Raw genomic sequence first — 17676 nt, 5'->3', positions numbered from 1 at the left:
CCGGGAGGGAGTGGTGTCGGGGTGGGGGTTGCTGTTGGCAAGAGGCTTAATTGACACCTTTGATGTAGCCTAAGACAGAACCTGCACCTCCCACTGCTGCTTGGGAGACGTCAGCTTTACGCAGAAAAGGCATCTGCTGATGAATCCTGCATCTCATTCAGCCTGCTCTGGGAGCAGCCTTAGCCATCCTTAAACTCATCCAACCAATTCCCGTTTCCGCGGGTGCTTGGCTTAGTGCTGAGACGGGATTCTGCCTTTGGTATTCAGGTCCAACACTAAGACTGTGTCCATGTTAGAACTCATAGAAGGTAAGTGAAATGCATTGCTGCTCTCCCTTGTGGAAAGCGTTTATTTTGCACCCTCAAGAATCTATGTGTCTCCTGGTTAATTCTACTTCACTGACTGTGGGGCTGTAATGTTGTCATTTTTACAGGTAAAATAGAGGCGACCTGATACATCTTTATAAAACCATGTCTTTAAGTGTTTCATTCTGTTGTCAGAGATGATGTTACTTAGAGAAAAGAATTGCTTACTTGAGTTCTGTGGCTTTAGTTCAGTTTAGTGCAAATATGCATAAAACTCTTGAGAATTGGGTAGAATTCCAGTGATTTGAACTTGTTAGCAGTTTTTCTTTTCAAAGGCAGCAAAGAGAAACTGTGAGGAGTTTCTCAGCGTCTGTGGCCAGTGACTGTCCTGTTCAAGTCAGGTCCATCACAATCAGGCTGGGGGGATGGACAAGACAGAGGTGGATGCAGGACATTTTTCTAGAAGTGGGTTATTCATTATACAAATACAGTGATCTATTTATCAGGTCATTGGAATGTCACTGGTGATCTGTGCTTATATTTATTCCTGCTGGGTAGTACTAGGTAGCTAAACTGAAGAGTTAAGAATGAACCTCATTGAAAATGTCTCAGGACCATACATTCCTAAAGTCCCTGCTGGCACAGTTAAAGGCATCGTTAATACATTCATCAGGAAAGTGGTGAAAGGTACATCTTAAAAAATAATTCTGTAACCTACTGCTCTGTGAAACACAGGATTTGCAAAACTGTGACTCTCTGAAGGCTACTTCCCAAAGCTCTTCCTCAATGTACACATGGAAGGGTGTCTAGAGTTCTAGTACACAGCTCTCTATATAATTGTTTATTTCCTGGAGATGATTTGTCATGAAAATTATTTAACGTGCCATTTTTCTCTGTGTGTGATTCTTTGTATTTCTAGTTAATGGAACCCCTGGTAGTCAGCTCTCTACTCCGCGCTCAGGCAAGTCGCCAAGTCCATCACCCACCAGCCCAGGAAGCCTGCGGAAGCAGAGGGTAAGGAAATAAGCAAGCTGCTTGTTTGAGACTTGTCTCAGCCTCGGTGCAGAGTGGTACAGGTGCCAGCAAATCGTGCTGCTCGTCTCTAGGTGATATCTAAGCTAGAAGAGGAGGTGACCAATGGGGAGTTGCTTATTGCTGTGGTTTAGCTAGAACTCAGGGCTTTTAGCTTCTCTTTAACCTTGTCCAAATCTTAACTCAGAAGAATGCACCTTTGCTACTTCACTTTTACATACTCCTCTTTTTGTTCTGACTGCAAAGGCTTTATTAGCACTAGTTTATAAGCCTTCTTAGTTGTGATGAGTTTGATTAGATGTCACCATTAAGGGAAAGAAGAAGTGCTGTGAATGGAGGGGAGGGCCCTGGTGGAAAATTGCTTATGGTACAGATGGGGCCCCGGAGCAGCAGAGGGTCCATGAGGTAGGGGATGGGAACCTATGACACGTGCTTTTGTGGATGAAACCCACATTGAGCACCTTTTCATCACTACTTGCATTTATGGGCAATTTGGCTGAGCTTGGAGACCACAGTGAAAAAGTTACTGGAAACTGTTAGCTTCTCCATGCTAAGGAGGAGGGTGAGGGTTAGCGCTTCTTTCAGGTTGGAGAGACTACTGTTCTTATCCTGTCACAACCTGTACTGTTTGTCTTTTCCAGTAATACCAAGGCAAAAATAAAAGTAGTGGGAAGGAGGCAAAAGGGGAGGTACAATGCCAAAAACGTAAGGCCCTTTATGGTCCTGATCTCAGATGCAAGGTCGGGGGAATGTACGCTTCTGGGAGGTTTCATGATGGTGCTCACCGAACACTTTAATAAGCGAGGACTCCTTCCAGTCTACTGCACTCAAATGCTAGATTCTTGAGTTTGGTTTCTTTTAATATGTGTTTTAAAATAAAACTTCTGCCGGGCGTGGTGGCTCAAGCCTGTAATCCCAGCACTTTGGGAGGCTGAGACGGGCGGATCACGAGGTCAGGAGATCGAGACCATCCTGGCTAACACAGTGAAACCCCGTCTCTACTAAAAAAAATACAAAAAACTAGCCGGGCGATGTGGTGGGCGCCTGTAGTCCCAGCTACTCAGGAGGCTGAGGCAGGAGAATGGCGTAAACCTGGGAGGCGGAGCTTGCAGTGAGCTGAAATCCGGCCACTGCACTCCAGCCTGGGTGACAGAGCGAGACTCCGTCTCAAAAAAAAATAAAAATTAAAATTAAAAAAAAATAAAACTTCTGAGTTCCATAAAATTAGGTGTCATCCAGGATGGAAGGCCCTCTCTTCAAGATTTCTGCACAGGTTGTGTCTTTAGGCTGCCAGATGTCTAAGAGTGTGGGGCAGGGAGATTCATTTGGTCCCTAGCTCCTTTGGAGCCTGTTGCACCAAATATCAAGTTTGGTTATCTTTCGCCACTGATTCACCTGGCATCAGGTGGAGCTTGTTTTGAGTGTTTGATGAAGCCTGGGATCTGATGCCAGCTTGTCCACTAAATGGCCATGGTATCTTAGATAAGCCTGTTATCTTTTCTGGGTCTCCGTTGGAAACACAAAACAAAACAAGAAGGCTCTTTCCAGATAGAAAGTCCAATACTTCTGTTCTACTTCCATTTGAGTGTTTTCACTATGGTTTTTTCTTGGCCACAGTCTAATTTGGGATTTTAAGGTGTTGGAATCATTGGCGAAAAACTCAAAGAATTGGCCAAATTTATTTACTCTCCTAAAGGCCTGTCCTTGAATGGAGGAAGAGCTGGTCAGTCATTCTTTTCTTGTAAACATCATGTAGTGAGGCATCAACCTATAGGGACCGCCATTAGATACAGAGCAGGAAGGGCCCTCTTTCTGAGAACATTCTCTCTCTTAGAGTGTATGCTTTCTAGAGGACACCTAGCATAGAAATCCCTCTTTATACTTTGAGCTAATTGAACTCAGATTAAGGATTTATTGGTGTCATTTATGCTTAGTTGTTGAGATTAAGAGTGATTGGGAATTCCCACTGCTGATGGGAGCTTCTCTCCCTGCTCGTTTATTGAGGAGACCTCCATCGTAGGGATGTAAAGCTATGCTCAGATGTCCCTTTCTTGGCGGAATGGGGCTAGAATTCGCTTCTTCTGCTTTCTGTATTTCCACTTTAGTATGATTTTGTCCAATTGAGGCAGAAAATTTCCATTCAGCTCTGTGGCTATTGGCTTATATAATTAACATTTCCTGTACTTGGGGAATGATTATAAGATATGGCTGTCTTATAGATTCTTCATTTTACCATTTAAATGATCAGTGCAAACACCATACTTGAGAGAAAAAAAAATCCCATTTGTTTTAGGAGGACAAAGGGTTTATACCATCTGAAAACACTTATTGAGCACATGTTGTGAGGCAGGGCACTGGATATATTCTAAGATGGTTCCATATCCAGGCTTTTGAATTTGGGCCATAAATGAACGTCCGCATCCACGTGCTGTGTCAGTGTATGAACGCATTCCCAGCTGCTTTAGCCAGAGAAGCTTTCATCTTAGCATGTAGGCAACTGCATCAAATAATCCCTCCCAGTTAAAATGGGCCTAGAAGATCCCTAAAAACTAATCCTGTTTCAAATTTGGTTAATGGTCTTCTCAAATGGTTGGCTATACTCCTATGCAGGAAATACTGACATAAGTGAAAGATGGCATGTGCTAAAAGAAGACACTTCAAAGAATAAATTAACTCTTTTTACTGCAGATTGGAAAACAGTAGCTACTTCTATTTTTTCCTTCTGTGTTGCCTAGCAACATAGCCAAGAAAATGAGTTGACTACCCTCACCCCAACACACACACACACACACACACACACACATGCACGCGCACACACCTTGCCCCCATTTTAAAAATACAGGAACATAAGGTGTTTTTTCAGAAGGAAGGTTGAGACATTTGACTGGTTTCTTTACAAATAAGAAAATCTAGTTTTTACTTATATTAGTTACAAAATTTAATTACCTTTTTTTCTTCTGTTAAAATCACATTTTTATGTTACCTCTCTTGACATTTTGGAATAGTCTTATACAATGAAAAACCTGCATGCCAGACATTTCTCTTCATAAGCATATTCGTGGCAATGGACCAAGTAACCTATTTTTCCGAAGCAGAGTTATTTAAGTTGCTGTCTACAGGCGTTTGACTGGTCACAGAAGCAGAGCCTGGAGGCTCTTTTCCCACTCATGAACTTTTTTTGGTCCCATTTCTTAATCCATCAGGAAGAAATGTGTTGTGTTATGTAGGCTGAATGAATCTCCCCATTATACTCCCACATCACTGACTTTTGTAGATTATCTGATCAGTCAGATGATGTGAGGAGTGGGTGGTACAAAACAGGAGAAAAGCCAACTCTAGACGCTCTCTGCAGATCTGAGCGGGTTGCCTGGCTACCAATCGAGATCTAGTAGCAGGAAGGGGAGGGAGGAAAAGAGAGAGGAGGTGATGAGTGAGTGGTCTGTTGGAGAACAGGGAAAGAACATTGGGAAGGGATTTGGGGTGAGGTGGGTTAATTTTGCACTCTTTCTGTCGTCCAAACATAATATTTTGAGAAAGCAATGCTTTCTTGGGTTTTATGCTACATGCAACTACAACATTTGAGTTGCTGCTCTGGGACCAGAATTTGCTGAATGCCATCTGAGCCTCCTTATAAATTATTTTATCTTGAGGTAAGCATGTTCCTTTTCTACCAAGAATGGGAAGGAAATGGTCAAGGAAGAATTTGCCTAGTCACACAGTAGTGGAGGTGACCTTCACAGACCTCAGGGGCTATGCAACTCAACAGGCATCAAGGAAGGTGAAAGATTATGAATAGACCAAGAGGCATTTTCTTGCTAATAAGGTGAAACCAGCACCATTTTGTTTATTTAGACGGTTTCTCTATTATTATCTTTCCTCCTACTCCAAGTTGGTGACTTGAAAAGGTCAATAATATTAGAAACCGGGGATGCCCATTCAGTGTTGCTCCCACGAGAGCCACAGGGCACCCAAGAAAGTTGAGTAAACAAATCTATACCGCCCTTCATCTTGCAGGACCTGTACCGCCCCCTCTCTTCGGATGACTTGGATTCAGTAGGAGACTCAGTGTAAAAGAAACAATGGAGCAATGTATATGGTTTGTGATTGGGTGAAGGTTTCACATTTCCTAAGCAAAAGTCTAACAGCAAAATACACAAAAGAGTTTTGCATACCTTGAAATGGTAAAAGACCAAATCATACGAAAGTAAATATGTAGGCATTTTATATTCATGATGTTCAACCTTGAAATTGAGAGATTTTAAAAAATATCTCCCACATTGATTTGATTGGGGAGAATCTGAACACAAAATGCTGAGATTTTTGTGCAGCGCCTGGCTCTAGATGAATTTCATTTACGGACCCAATATTGAGTATAAGAACACACTAATCGTGTGGCAATATAGAGCCAGAATTTCTGTAGATGGAGTTTTCTTCTTAATTATAAGTAGGCATAGAGATATAATTTTTCTGTACTTTCTGCAAAGCATATTAAAATGGCACTAGTAGGCATATTTTTTCTTAAGGTTATGTTGTTTTTTAAAATTTGAATTGCTGGTTTTTAGAGGTATTTTTATTGCAAAATAATAAAAATGCTTGGGTAGATTTTTTTCTCCCTAGACGGTAGAAAAAGCTACTTATTGTTTTGTGGGTTAGTATATTTGAGAGAAAAAGAAAAATTGTGACAAGGACACATCTCATAAAGACTCTAAAATTAGCCGTTAGGAACTTTCCTTGTTTTTGTTGTCAAGTAAATTTTATTTTTTAAAGTTATTTTAGTAGAAACAGTATAAATTAAGCTTAAGCTATATGCCAACATGAAGAACTTGGCCAATGGCATTGCTATAGATTGTATAATTTTTTCTTACAATCATATACATAATTTTTTAAATGTGTAAAAACTAAAGCTGGGAATTTTTTTTTTTTCATACAGACCTAAAAAAAATTGTATCTGGACTTTTTCCAGGAAATCCATTTGAAAAGCAAGATTCACTTAAATGGTGCTGTCTAAATCAGGCCTAGAGTGTCCAAATCTCCACTCTGAAAAATTCTCAATCTTGCTGGTGTTTTGGAAATTTTCATATGCAAAACTCCTTTTGTGTTAAACCAATTAAGTCTATGATTATAACCCATTGTTAAACATTAACCTACTAATTCTGCTCTTCTAGTCCTCTATTTTTAAAAAATTATAGTCAGCTTTGCTTAAACATAAAATAATTATTTTAAGTCTGAATGTTAAAAATTAATTTAATATGTATAGTCTATTGTATTTAAGCCATATCCTAGTGGTCATTTACTTTTACTAGTTCAAACACTAACAATTTAAGACTTGTGAAGCATGGTTTTGATATTCTCCAGGCTTGACATATCTCAGTAGGTGACAAATTAAAAATGTTTGATGCCATTTCGAGGCTTTTACATGATTGTTTTTCAAATTTTACTTGAAAACAATTTTCAAATGTTTGATTCAAGATGGAGAGAAATTCAGTTGTCACACACTGTTTTAAATGTTATTGATTTATCTCCCTGATAAATTGTTCAACTAGCAAATTTTACCATCTGGTTTATAGTTACATATGTTACCATCTCACTTTACAAGCGAATAAAATATTCCAACCAAAAGAAGAAGAAGAAGAAAAAACATCCAGGCAATCTAACAGCATTTGAAAACTTAGCCCTATAATGATTAGTGCCTCATTATGCTGTCTGTTGGAGAGAAAGACATTTCTCTGGCAGGTTATTCAAGAGCTGCAAACTGAACCATTCCATCTTGAAAGAACAGTTCATAATAATACCTGTTCCAGGCTTCAGGTTTTAAAACTGTTTCCAATAGAAATGACCAGAGACTCCTGCTGAGATCAAAGGCTGCTTTGTTTTAGCTGAAACAGTAAACATCTGTGAGGTTGCCTATGCTGGTGTCTGTTTTAGTTATGTCTTTGTAAAATGCATTACTTAATACAGTTGAGTCCATAAAAGATTAGTATGTATTTGACTAAATTGCCAAAAATGCAAAGAAAGCAGTGGAACAGTTACTTTAAATCTGGTGGGGTCAGATGGTTGAGAACAAAAATAAATTCCAATAATTTTAACTTCCCTGCACTGTCAATCTTATGGACAACTACTTCTAGAAAGGTCCAATAAATGCTATTTGTTCTAAGTGGTAGATATTGCCAATTGATATAGAACCCATGGCTTTGTTTAGACAGGGCAAAAAGAAATTGAACTTGTACTAATTGCCGATAGATATCATGGCCAACTTTCCATTCGAGCAGTTCCAAGGGAAGTGCTTTCCACAGCATTTAATCTCTTGAACATATGACTTCTATTAAAGGACTGTTCAGGGGCTATATATATCATTTACTTTTTGAAAGTAAAGTCCCTCAGAGATTGAAACAGCACACCATTTATAGTCTTTGAGATCTCTTTTTTATGCAAAACATAATTCTATTAAACTAAAGCAGAAATAAAAAATTCTTAGCAACAAACCAGAAGTTTTCAGTTCATTGGTGGAACAGAATTGGTGATTTATAGGCGCTTATGATTGACTTACTTATAGAATTCTTTATAAAAAAATTCGGCAATGAATTTTTAAATTGTTCTACTGAGCAGGGAGCACTTCAGCAATAGCCATGCAGTTTTGTCCTAATGATAATCCTAAATGTGCTCTGAAGACTTCGTGCTGTAGTTCAAAGTTCGATACTTTTTCACTTGCTCTCACTTCTTTCTTAGACGTAGACATTGTAGAAAAAGGTATTAGGAATATTTCCCTGCTTTCAGCATTTTAGAAGTGCAAAACTGAAAAATATATAAAGTGTGAAGTTCAGTGTGAACTCAAGACTATAGTTCTGAAAGCCACATGGTGTGTTTTGTCTTATTTAATCATCTAGGCAGGGGGAAAAATCTACACTGTTTCCGTACTGCCATAGAATTTTAAGAAGTGTCAGGTTCTCTCATTTGTATACATCCCTGTGCATATATATTGGCTCATCTAAATATTAAGAATCCAAAAAACATTTTCTAAAACCGTTTGAACCAGCACTAACGTACTATATATGTACCCTACATAACCAGCTGTGGAATTTCCAACACATGCCCTGAAGATCTGTACATGATTGGACTCTTTTCTTTCTTTCTTTCTTTCTTTCTTTCTTTCTTTCTTTCTTTCTTTCTTTCTTTCTTTCTTTCTTTTTCTTTCTTTCTTTCTTTCTTTCCTTTTTAAACTTAAAAACAATGAAGTGTGCAAGTCAGATTTCTTAATGGAAGTAAATGAAGATATAGAATAATATTCCTGAAAATTCCACATATTTTAATTCTTGGACTGCTAAATTTTTCATATGTGGCCATATATCTATACAGGTGTTTGGGTGTTTATGTAAATTTGCTAGGCTTGGTGTGTATGTGGGTATGCTTCTGTAAGTATCTGTGTATGTGTATAAACCATCAATAGTAAAGTATAGTATTTGTGATACAGCCTTATAAGTGACTGGCTCTTGTGGAATTATATATAAAATCTTCATGTCATAAAGTGTTACTCTGTGACATACTAGTTGGGACATGTTTAAGTTAAAAAACAGTTTGCTCAACTAGTATGGCAAATGGTTCCAAATATTCAGATGTACTGATTTATCAAAAAAATTGAAATTCAGCCAAATCCAACACTGTGTTAACTATTAAATGTAAGTAACATTAATGTTTATATTGATTTATCTTTGTGTTCAATTATTAACAAGATTGAATACTATGACTGACTTTTTTTTATTGTGTGTTTATGGATGACTTGTAGTGATTGTCAGTCACTATACACTAAAAAAATGAAACCCTGATACAGTTGCAGATTGTCAAGTATAATGTTGGAACATAAATAGAAGAGAATCCAGAGTATATTTGATATGAAGTAAGTTTAATAACAAAGCCAGATAACCTGTAAGGCGATCCTGTATGTTCTTTCAAAACTCTAACCTGTTGACAAATTATGAATATACTTGCTGTATGTGTGTATATATCTACATAAATATATACACACTTGAAAATGTTAATTGGATGAATTTACTATATATGCATACATTTGCTCATTTATGCATATTTGCATTAGCCTTGCTAGCATCGCTATTTGTGCATGTTAGTGATAACTGTCTTTGATTGAAATATCCCACAGAGGCATAGTGTGAAAATTAGAGATATATTGAATTCAATATAGCAATTGCCTGATATAGTGTGTTGTACTGTCAGTTGAAAAATATTTGTAATTTTGTGCCTGTTACGCATGTGGAAAAAAGAGGAAATCAGAGGTCCTCACTATAATTTTTAAGGGTGCATGACATATGATGTCTTTAAAATACGGTTCATTTTAGTAAAGATGATGGATAAATTCCAAGATAGTATAAATGATGCATGTAATACATGAATGTTTGTATTATATATGGCCACAAAATGTTTTTGAAGCCAGGGTAGTAGATATCTAAAGGTTATAGGCAAAGAAGTATGAAAGTTAACTTTCTTGTGATGTGTTTTTGAGGAGTTGATACTCATCAGTAAGCAAGGAATTGAGTTTATTTTTTCTAAGAACTCTTTACTTTGAAATATATTATGAATGTTGTAAATTTGGATAACATTTTTATAAAGAAGTTAGATACTTTCTGCTCACAGTTTCAGTTGATTGGATGTGTATTCTCTTAAAAAAAGCATTTGGTGTTAAAACATTTGACACAGCAATATATTTTTTAAATCCATCAACTGAGGCCATCAGCAGAGCTTTATAGAGCGAAGCATTGACAAAATGTTTCATTGAACTACCCAATTTTGAAAGTTCAATTACTTTGTGCTGTGGTTTCATTGCAAAATGTTGTACCTTGTGTTTCACACTGGACCATGTTATTCCTCTTGAAGTTAACTTTGTGACACTTACCACCTTAGAATAACTATATAATAAACAGGAAAAACTGCCTATGTTGTTCAGTGAGTTTCTTTCAAAAAACTTGATAAGTAGACGCTGCAATTGAAATGACCATGTGTGGGGTAAGGGTGACCTTCACAATCACGTGTATGGCATTCTTCTGTTGTAATTAGCATCAACAAGTGATATTTGAGAGACTACAGAATGGTACCACATAGCATCTGAAGTGTAAAATACTGACAGTAATAACAAAATAAGATTATCTGATGAAGAATTCTGTTTCAGGTAGTTGCATTAAAATCAGGACTCTACCTTCCTTTCAGGGTTGCCTTAAAGGATGAATTTGTCAGACATATTGATAACTCATTGAAAAGAAGAAATTAACATGCATTTTTAAAACCACTAGTGGTCTGCTAGGCTTGAAGGCATTTTTCCCAAGGTGATCTAACTTGCGGGGAAAAAAATGTGCATGTGTATGTGAGCATGTCTGTGTGTGTATTTATACAAGCTATTTCTTTTAAAATCACTGGATAAATATATGGTTTTAAAAATAAAGTTAATTAAAATAATGATAGTAAAATACTTGACTCTCTAATTCAGAACAAAAATCATACTATATTTCATTTATAAAAGGAAGACAGAAAAGGATGTTAAAGAGGATAGGAAATTCTGCTGACCGAGCTAGAAAAAAATATATATATATTTTTGAGACAGAGTCTTGCTCTGTCACCGAAGCTGGAGTGCAGTGGTGTGATCTTGGCTCACTGCAACCTCCGCCTTCTGGGTTCAAGTGGTTCTTGTGCCTCAGACTCCTGAGTAGCTAGAATTACAGGTGTGTACCACCACGCGCAACTAATTTTTGTATTTTTAGTAGAGACACGGTTTCACCATGTTGGCCAGGCTGCTCTTGAACTCCTGACCTCAAGTGGTCCTCCTACCTTAGCTTCCCAAAGTGCTGGGATTACAGGTGTGAGCCACTGCGCCCAGATGAAAAAAATATTTAATATTATAATTACAATATAAGTTCCAAATTCTGGTTTTAAATCTAACATTTTCACTAGTTTTACTTTAATCTTCAAATTATATTTGCTTTAATTGGTTCTCTGTATTATTTCCTTGATGAATGTCCACAGCAATGATCACAGCAAAATGTAATCAGTGTCTGTAGCAATAATCATTGGAAGGAATGTTTCCAAATTTATAAATATTTCAAATTGTAGTTACAGTTTCTTAATATAACCAGAGTTTAGCATAAAATGTAGCAGGTGCCTAGAAGAGTGGTGAGCTCCCTTCATTACAGGTTGGGAATCCCATTTGAGGAGTAAATCATGGAGGGAATTATTCTATCCAGAGGAAATACAGTGGATGACTTCCTGGGCTGCTTCCAAACTACGATTTCATGAAGGGTGTAACTCATGAGAGGAGGCATGTGGCTACCAAATGGCACAGTCTCCTTGGGACAAATGGTTCAGATTATCAATTTATAGATCTTGGCTTATATGAGTATAGTGAATGGACAATTGAGGCCAGAAAACTACCCAATACAATACAACAAACAGTATAGATCTAGTTGTAACTAAATGCATTTGTCTTTGAAATCTTGGCTCGCATGGTTTCACTAACATAGCCATAACACCGTTGTTTCCATTTGCATTTTGGCCTCCTTTCGGTAAACCAACTTCATGAGTAACAGTTCTCTAGTCTTTTGAAAAATTTATCCAAATCTTTATGATAAAGTTTTACATTTTTCAGTATTCATTCTTACTTATGCTCATGCTTATCTGTGCCATAAACTTTATTTAGGCTGCACGTACTACTATGAAGAGTGCAGACAAAGGAATTGGGAAAAAGCAGTTCCTTTGTGCCTTGTTTCAAATAGTGGAGCCTTATTAGTAATTGCAGAGTGATGCCTTCAACTTACTGTTCTATACCCACTTGGGAAATAAATAAATGTATGGCTTTTCTATATCATATAGAATCCTGTGAGTTTCAAGCTCTCTTCACCAAGATTATTATTTAATTTTGTTAGAGGTCCTCTTTAGAGCTTCTGTGCATCTAAAGTCAAGATCACCAAGACAACTGTTTGAGTGTGTTAAAAATGTATTGCTTGTGTGTCCTTTATAAGATTGATTCAGAAATCATATGCCAGTGATTACTTGATTTCTAAATTATTTTTAACCATTTTTCAAATCAGTATCAACTCAGTAAGGTAATAATTGTATGCCAAGATAAAATGTGAAGTGGAAATGGTGCAATTATCCAGCCAAAGCTAAAGTGTGGTGAGATTTTTCTACCTTGATTAGATCAATTCTCTCAATTATATATTTTCAAAATCTTCTTGCAGCGTGGACCCCAGCTGAGTGACAACGTTAATACAAATGGCAAGAGTAACTCACACCATTTAAAGTGAACTGTTTTCCAGTACATCGTCATCAGATACATCTTGATAAAATGTGGTTAGAGTTGTTATGTCAGCTTTCTCGCTTGCTTCAAAAAGTGTGATATGTTCTCCATCTGTTATATGATCCCAAGCTCAATAGCTACACTTAGGATGTGTTCTTACTTAGGGCAGTGCTTTTATGAAGGTGTGCCATAAAAGCATCCAGGTGCCAGCAACCTTTCCAAATGGTTCCCATTAAATCTGCTTGGAGGGGAGGGGGTGATGACATTTCAAATGTCACAACATTTCTCAGAGCAGCTAATTGCCCTAAATTCTGAAATAACTGTACATTTTGTACTGTACACCCAGATGCCTTGGAATTAGCAAATTGAAGCAAACATAAAATCTTGTTGGCATGTGGACTATAAAATGATTTATCTGCTCGGAAAAACCAAAAAGGTAAATTAATTTCATTTACAAGCAATGAAAAAATATAGGTGGGCTTTTCAGCTTCTGTTGGTTGTAAAGAAAGGCTGGTTAATCTCATTAAGTTAATTCTAAAGAGCAAGCACTTACACATTTTGCCTTTACTATGTTCGAAATCCTTCCGTTGGACTTATGGATAATAATAGAAATGTTCCAGCAGGGTCTAAGTTAGTATATTTAGGTGGATTAGGAAAGAATTGCTGGATTATCCAAAGAGTCATGCTGATTACTGGTATGGCTTCAACTGGGAGACAGAACAAAAACATTAGGAGACCAGATCAGAATCTAAAAGATAACAGGCTGGGAGGATATTAATGTAATAAAGATGACATTTAATGTGGGGAAATGTGAAGTCCTGGACTTGGCCCAAGACAACCTTTCAAACACACACCAGGGAGACCTGACATAGCTGTGGGCTCATTGTAAAGGTGAAATGCTATGGCCTCATCCACATAAGCCAATAAGATCTTGAAGTTAATTAATGTTCTAGTCACGAGAAAGAAAACTCTATCCTTCTCTGCTTTGTGCTAGTCAGAGCACACCCAGAATATTGCATTCATTTTTAAGCACCAGGGTTTTTTTTTTTTGTAGAGACAGGATTTCACTGTGTGGCCCAGGGTGGTCTTGAACTTGTGGACTCAAGCGAGCCTCCTGCCCCAGCCTCCCAAAGTGCTGGGAAGACACAGATGGAGACCAGTAGCTATTTTCAAACACCTGAAAGACTGTCATGTGAAAAGTGGATTAGACCTGTACTGGGCAACTCTGGAAATCAGAGATAAGACCAATAAATGGAAAATGTAGAAGGATATAATTTCAACATAACTTACAGAAGAACTTCCTTTATTTTGCCTCCTATTAATGATGAAGGGCTGCCTCCGGAAGTACTATGTTCAGTACTAGAAGTATTTGGACAGAGGCCATCTGACCACCCACTAGGATTTCTGTAGGGGGCATTTGGTCTCTGGGTGGAAATGGGGCGGAATAGGTAATATTAAGGTCCATCCCAGTCCCCCAAACTCTCGGAATCAATGAATGGTCACTATCTTGGAAAAGTATTTAGTATTAACTATATTACTTCTTTGGGAAAAAAGAGATAACACTATTAGAAGTTTAATACATTGATTTTACTCTCTTTGAGCATAACAAATAAAATGAAAGCTTTACATTTTCAGAGAACTCTGTATGTCCATAAGTATATTTTTCTCTTAACTGCCCATCATCTGTTACTCTCAAGCAGCAGAAAATTTGAAATGACTCAGGATACATTTTCAGAAACACAAAAATACAATCATAACGTTGAAAACAAGCAGTCACAAACATAAGCAACTTGTGTTAACCCTACTTTCCCCCCCCCCTTTTTTTTTTTCTACCAGAGCCTAAAATCCTTGAGAGGTTTTTGTTCAGAAAGCAGAGAAAACCCAGCTGGCATTGTGACAAGCATTCAGGGATCGACCATTTGGTGGCACTGTTAAATCCAATTCATTAGTTGATAAAGCATTGAGTGAATAATAGCCCACAAGTTTATAGAATGTTACAGTTTAAAAGATGTTTTCATGTACTATGGGTCAGAGCTCTGTATCGAGTACCTGATGTTCTTGCTAAAAGAACAAGCTTTTGGAATTGAGTGTCTAAATTGTGAACATCTTTGCTAGGAAACATGCTACTGGTCTATTAATTTGGTGAAAGAATGTGTCTTTGTATTCTAAATTTAAAACACCACGTGACAAGGCAGCACCTGCCAGCCTAAACCACACCATGTGTCTCCATTATGAAATACCATTTGTGCTGCTGCTGGAAGAAATTCAAGGACCCGAAAGCCCAGAAGAGAAGGTCTACATTGTAGACATTTACTTAGTGCTTCTCTGTTTAGAACGCCATTATGTCTGCAGCAAAAACAATGACCCAGAGGATGAAGGATCTCACTGTTCTGGAAAACACACACTGTCCCCTCAAATGTGGTTATGTTTATTTTCTTGGGTTATTGACATAATAAATCTGCCTTGTCTCAGCCTCATACCGCAATATTATAAATACTAGATTTTCACAAAAAGACGTTCATCCATAAAAGTCAGCAAAGCATGACTTAGAAGCTCCTACATTTATAGTCCCTTCCACAGAGTGGATTATGGGCCCATAGTGTCACACTAAGAAAAACTCTGTGTCAAGGTGACACTCTTAATCCGTTTTTCTAGCCTGACATGACAAATGTGTGCTGCTGGTTACAAAAGATAGAAAAACGGCTCAAGTCACCAGGCTTGCTGAGGGGGGATTTTTATAATATTGGAAACAATGGGCACATTACACACACTGTGTGGTATCCAGGGGTATACAAGAGTCATCTCGAAAATTTTAGCCTGTTCTTTAGGAAAGCAGATGTGCTATTGCTATTACATTAACTTTCATCCCAATGGTGTCAACTGTGAGCTTTGATGAACTTGACCAATGGGACATGCTTATCTAAGTCACACCCAGGAAAAAGTTCCGTGATGTTTGACTTAGATGGCTCTGCAGTGACTTAGGCAGCATTTCCCCAACTATATTCATCTTTTTAATGAAAACTAAAATCTTTGAATCTCCTATGCAGGATACTATAGACCATAATGAAATTACGTCAAACGTGTCTTTCCTCCTACTTTGTACATAGTTTAAGGCTGAATGGGTTGGGGAGGAGGTTGCAGGGAAACAGGTAAGCAGAGGAAAAACAGGTCAGCTTTGCTTCTTACCACCTCTTCATTATTAATTCAACTACAGATGCTCTTTCCCTTCTCTCTGCTCCACAGACAGCCAGCACCATGAGCCAATGCCGCCCGCCCCCTCACCGCCTCCTGCTCCCATCAGGCCAACCAAGTGGATAAACCCAGGGAAACAGAAGGAAGATCTTTTAGGACAAGCTGTGTTCACTATTTAGAAATAGCACTGAAATGTGCAAATTGTTTTCTCAGGAAATAGATGCAGAGATGGAAACATTCATTGTTAAAGTACTGCCCCATAGCCAGTCATAATATTAAATATTTGGTACTGTTTTGTCCTCTGAGCTCTCTCATACAGTTGGTTACCCTGTTTGCTTTCGTGGGTCTTGGGTCAACATCAAACAGAACTATAAGGCCTAGGCTTTTATTCTTGTCTTTATTTCAGACTTATTATGTAACATTTAACAAACCAATAACCTACTCAGTGCTTACGTTTTGATCTCAAAATAGAAATGACAACCCCACTCTTTAGCCTTTCTCCTAAAGTTGTGGTAAGGTGGAGCATTTAATTTTTTTTTTTAGGATATTTTATAAAAACAAACTGAAGAGAAATGTTTTCTATTGGAAAAATAGAAAAAATAGTGAATGGGATCAGAATGGTACCACATTTGAGGGCCATTTGCCGAGAGACTGTGGAAGAGTCAGGTGAGATGCTTGAACTCTTCCAAACCCAAAGAGTGAGCTAAAGGACCCTGATTTTGAGCAAAAGGAATGAGAAGTCATGGAACATTCAAGTTCACAATAACCAGCTTGATCCTGTTATCACAGTCTATTATTGGTTAATAGGGAGAGAGGGAGATGTGGCCCCAGTTGAATATGCTAAAGACGTCTTTTTCCAAGTGTTAAGTTCAAATCCTCCCTAGCATGGGCAAAGGTTTCTCTTGAGATTCCGAGCTGGGCACGGCCCCTGGAAACTCAGGCCTTCTGACCCAGTTTTTGAATTACCGGTTTCTGTTCCCCTACAGAGCTCTCAGCATGGCGGCTCCTCTACTTCACTTGCATCCACCAAAGTCTGCAGCTCGATGGATGAGAACGACGGCCCTGGAGAAGGTGATGAGCTTGGGACTTGGTATCTGAGGAGGCAGAGGATGGGTTGGCTAAATTTACTCCAGGAAACTGTAGCTTCTCAAGCAGAATGATGTGGACAAGGCTGAGCAGCTCCTGTGGGTCAATCACAAGGCGATAGGGTTGAATATGGTGCCCACCAGGGATTGGTATCTGCTCTGTGAGAATGGGAAGGGGAACTTGGCCCATTTTGGAGACATTTCCCATCCTCTGAGGGCATATGTATCCTAAGAAGGCCAGCTATTGCCCGCTTTGGAAATAAAAGGGGATCGCTGGGATCATGGCTGTTTTTGTTTTCCCAAACCCTGTTCACTTTTAGTGTTACTTTAAGTGAACAAAGACCATTCAAATTTAAAGACAATTTATTCTTTTGACTGTTGTAGTCTCACAGATGTACCCTAAATTAAGTGAACTCAATACATGAAAATATGGTTTTACAAAAAGAATTGGTGGAAATTGCAAAAATACCCTTGAGCTAATTCACTGCAGAACATCTCTGTGATGTGGTCAAATGATCAGGATTCCAGAAATGACTTTTTCACTAACTCACTGGATTGTTTTGGACAAGCATCTTCAACTCTCTGCATCTTACTTCCTATCCTATGAAATGGAGATTGTGAATCACACCTATTTCCTTCCTGAAGGCTATTACCAGGTTCAAATCAACTACGGGGAAATATTTGGAAAGGATAAAAGTGATACCATCAAGCCACTGTTAAGGAATCCACTTCTCTTATTTGTGTTAAATGATATGATTTAAAAATTTTT

General features: G+C 38.0%; 1 protein-coding gene across 11 annotated transcripts in view; it reads left to right on the top strand.

The window, feature by feature from the left end:
• Positions 1-17676, top strand: part of DCLK1 (doublecortin like kinase 1) — a 350726-nt gene that overhangs the window by 265454 nt on the left and 67596 nt on the right. For 4 of the 11 annotated variants that reach the window (XM_028837437.2, XM_077974211.1, XM_015120874.3 and 1 more), the window contains exons 6-7: positions 1225-1319; positions 16809-16893. In XM_028837437.2, coding sequence (XP_028693270.1) covers positions 1225-1319; positions 16809-16893 — 180 coding nt within the window. Of the gene's footprint in view, positions 1-150; positions 309-1224; positions 2393-5351; positions 10279-16808; positions 16936-17676 lie in introns of those variants that run through there. The other 7 variants (XM_077974212.1, XM_077974213.1, XM_028837440.2 and 4 more) reach the window with 4 other exon arrangements.

Source organism: Macaca mulatta, chromosome 17, assembly GCF_049350105.2.
Source record: "Macaca mulatta isolate MMU2019108-1 chromosome 17, T2T-MMU8v2.0, whole genome shotgun sequence".
Classification (NCBI taxonomy): domain Eukaryota; kingdom Metazoa; phylum Chordata; class Mammalia; order Primates; family Cercopithecidae; genus Macaca; species Macaca mulatta.
This window is presented reverse-complemented; position numbering and strand designations above follow the sequence as displayed.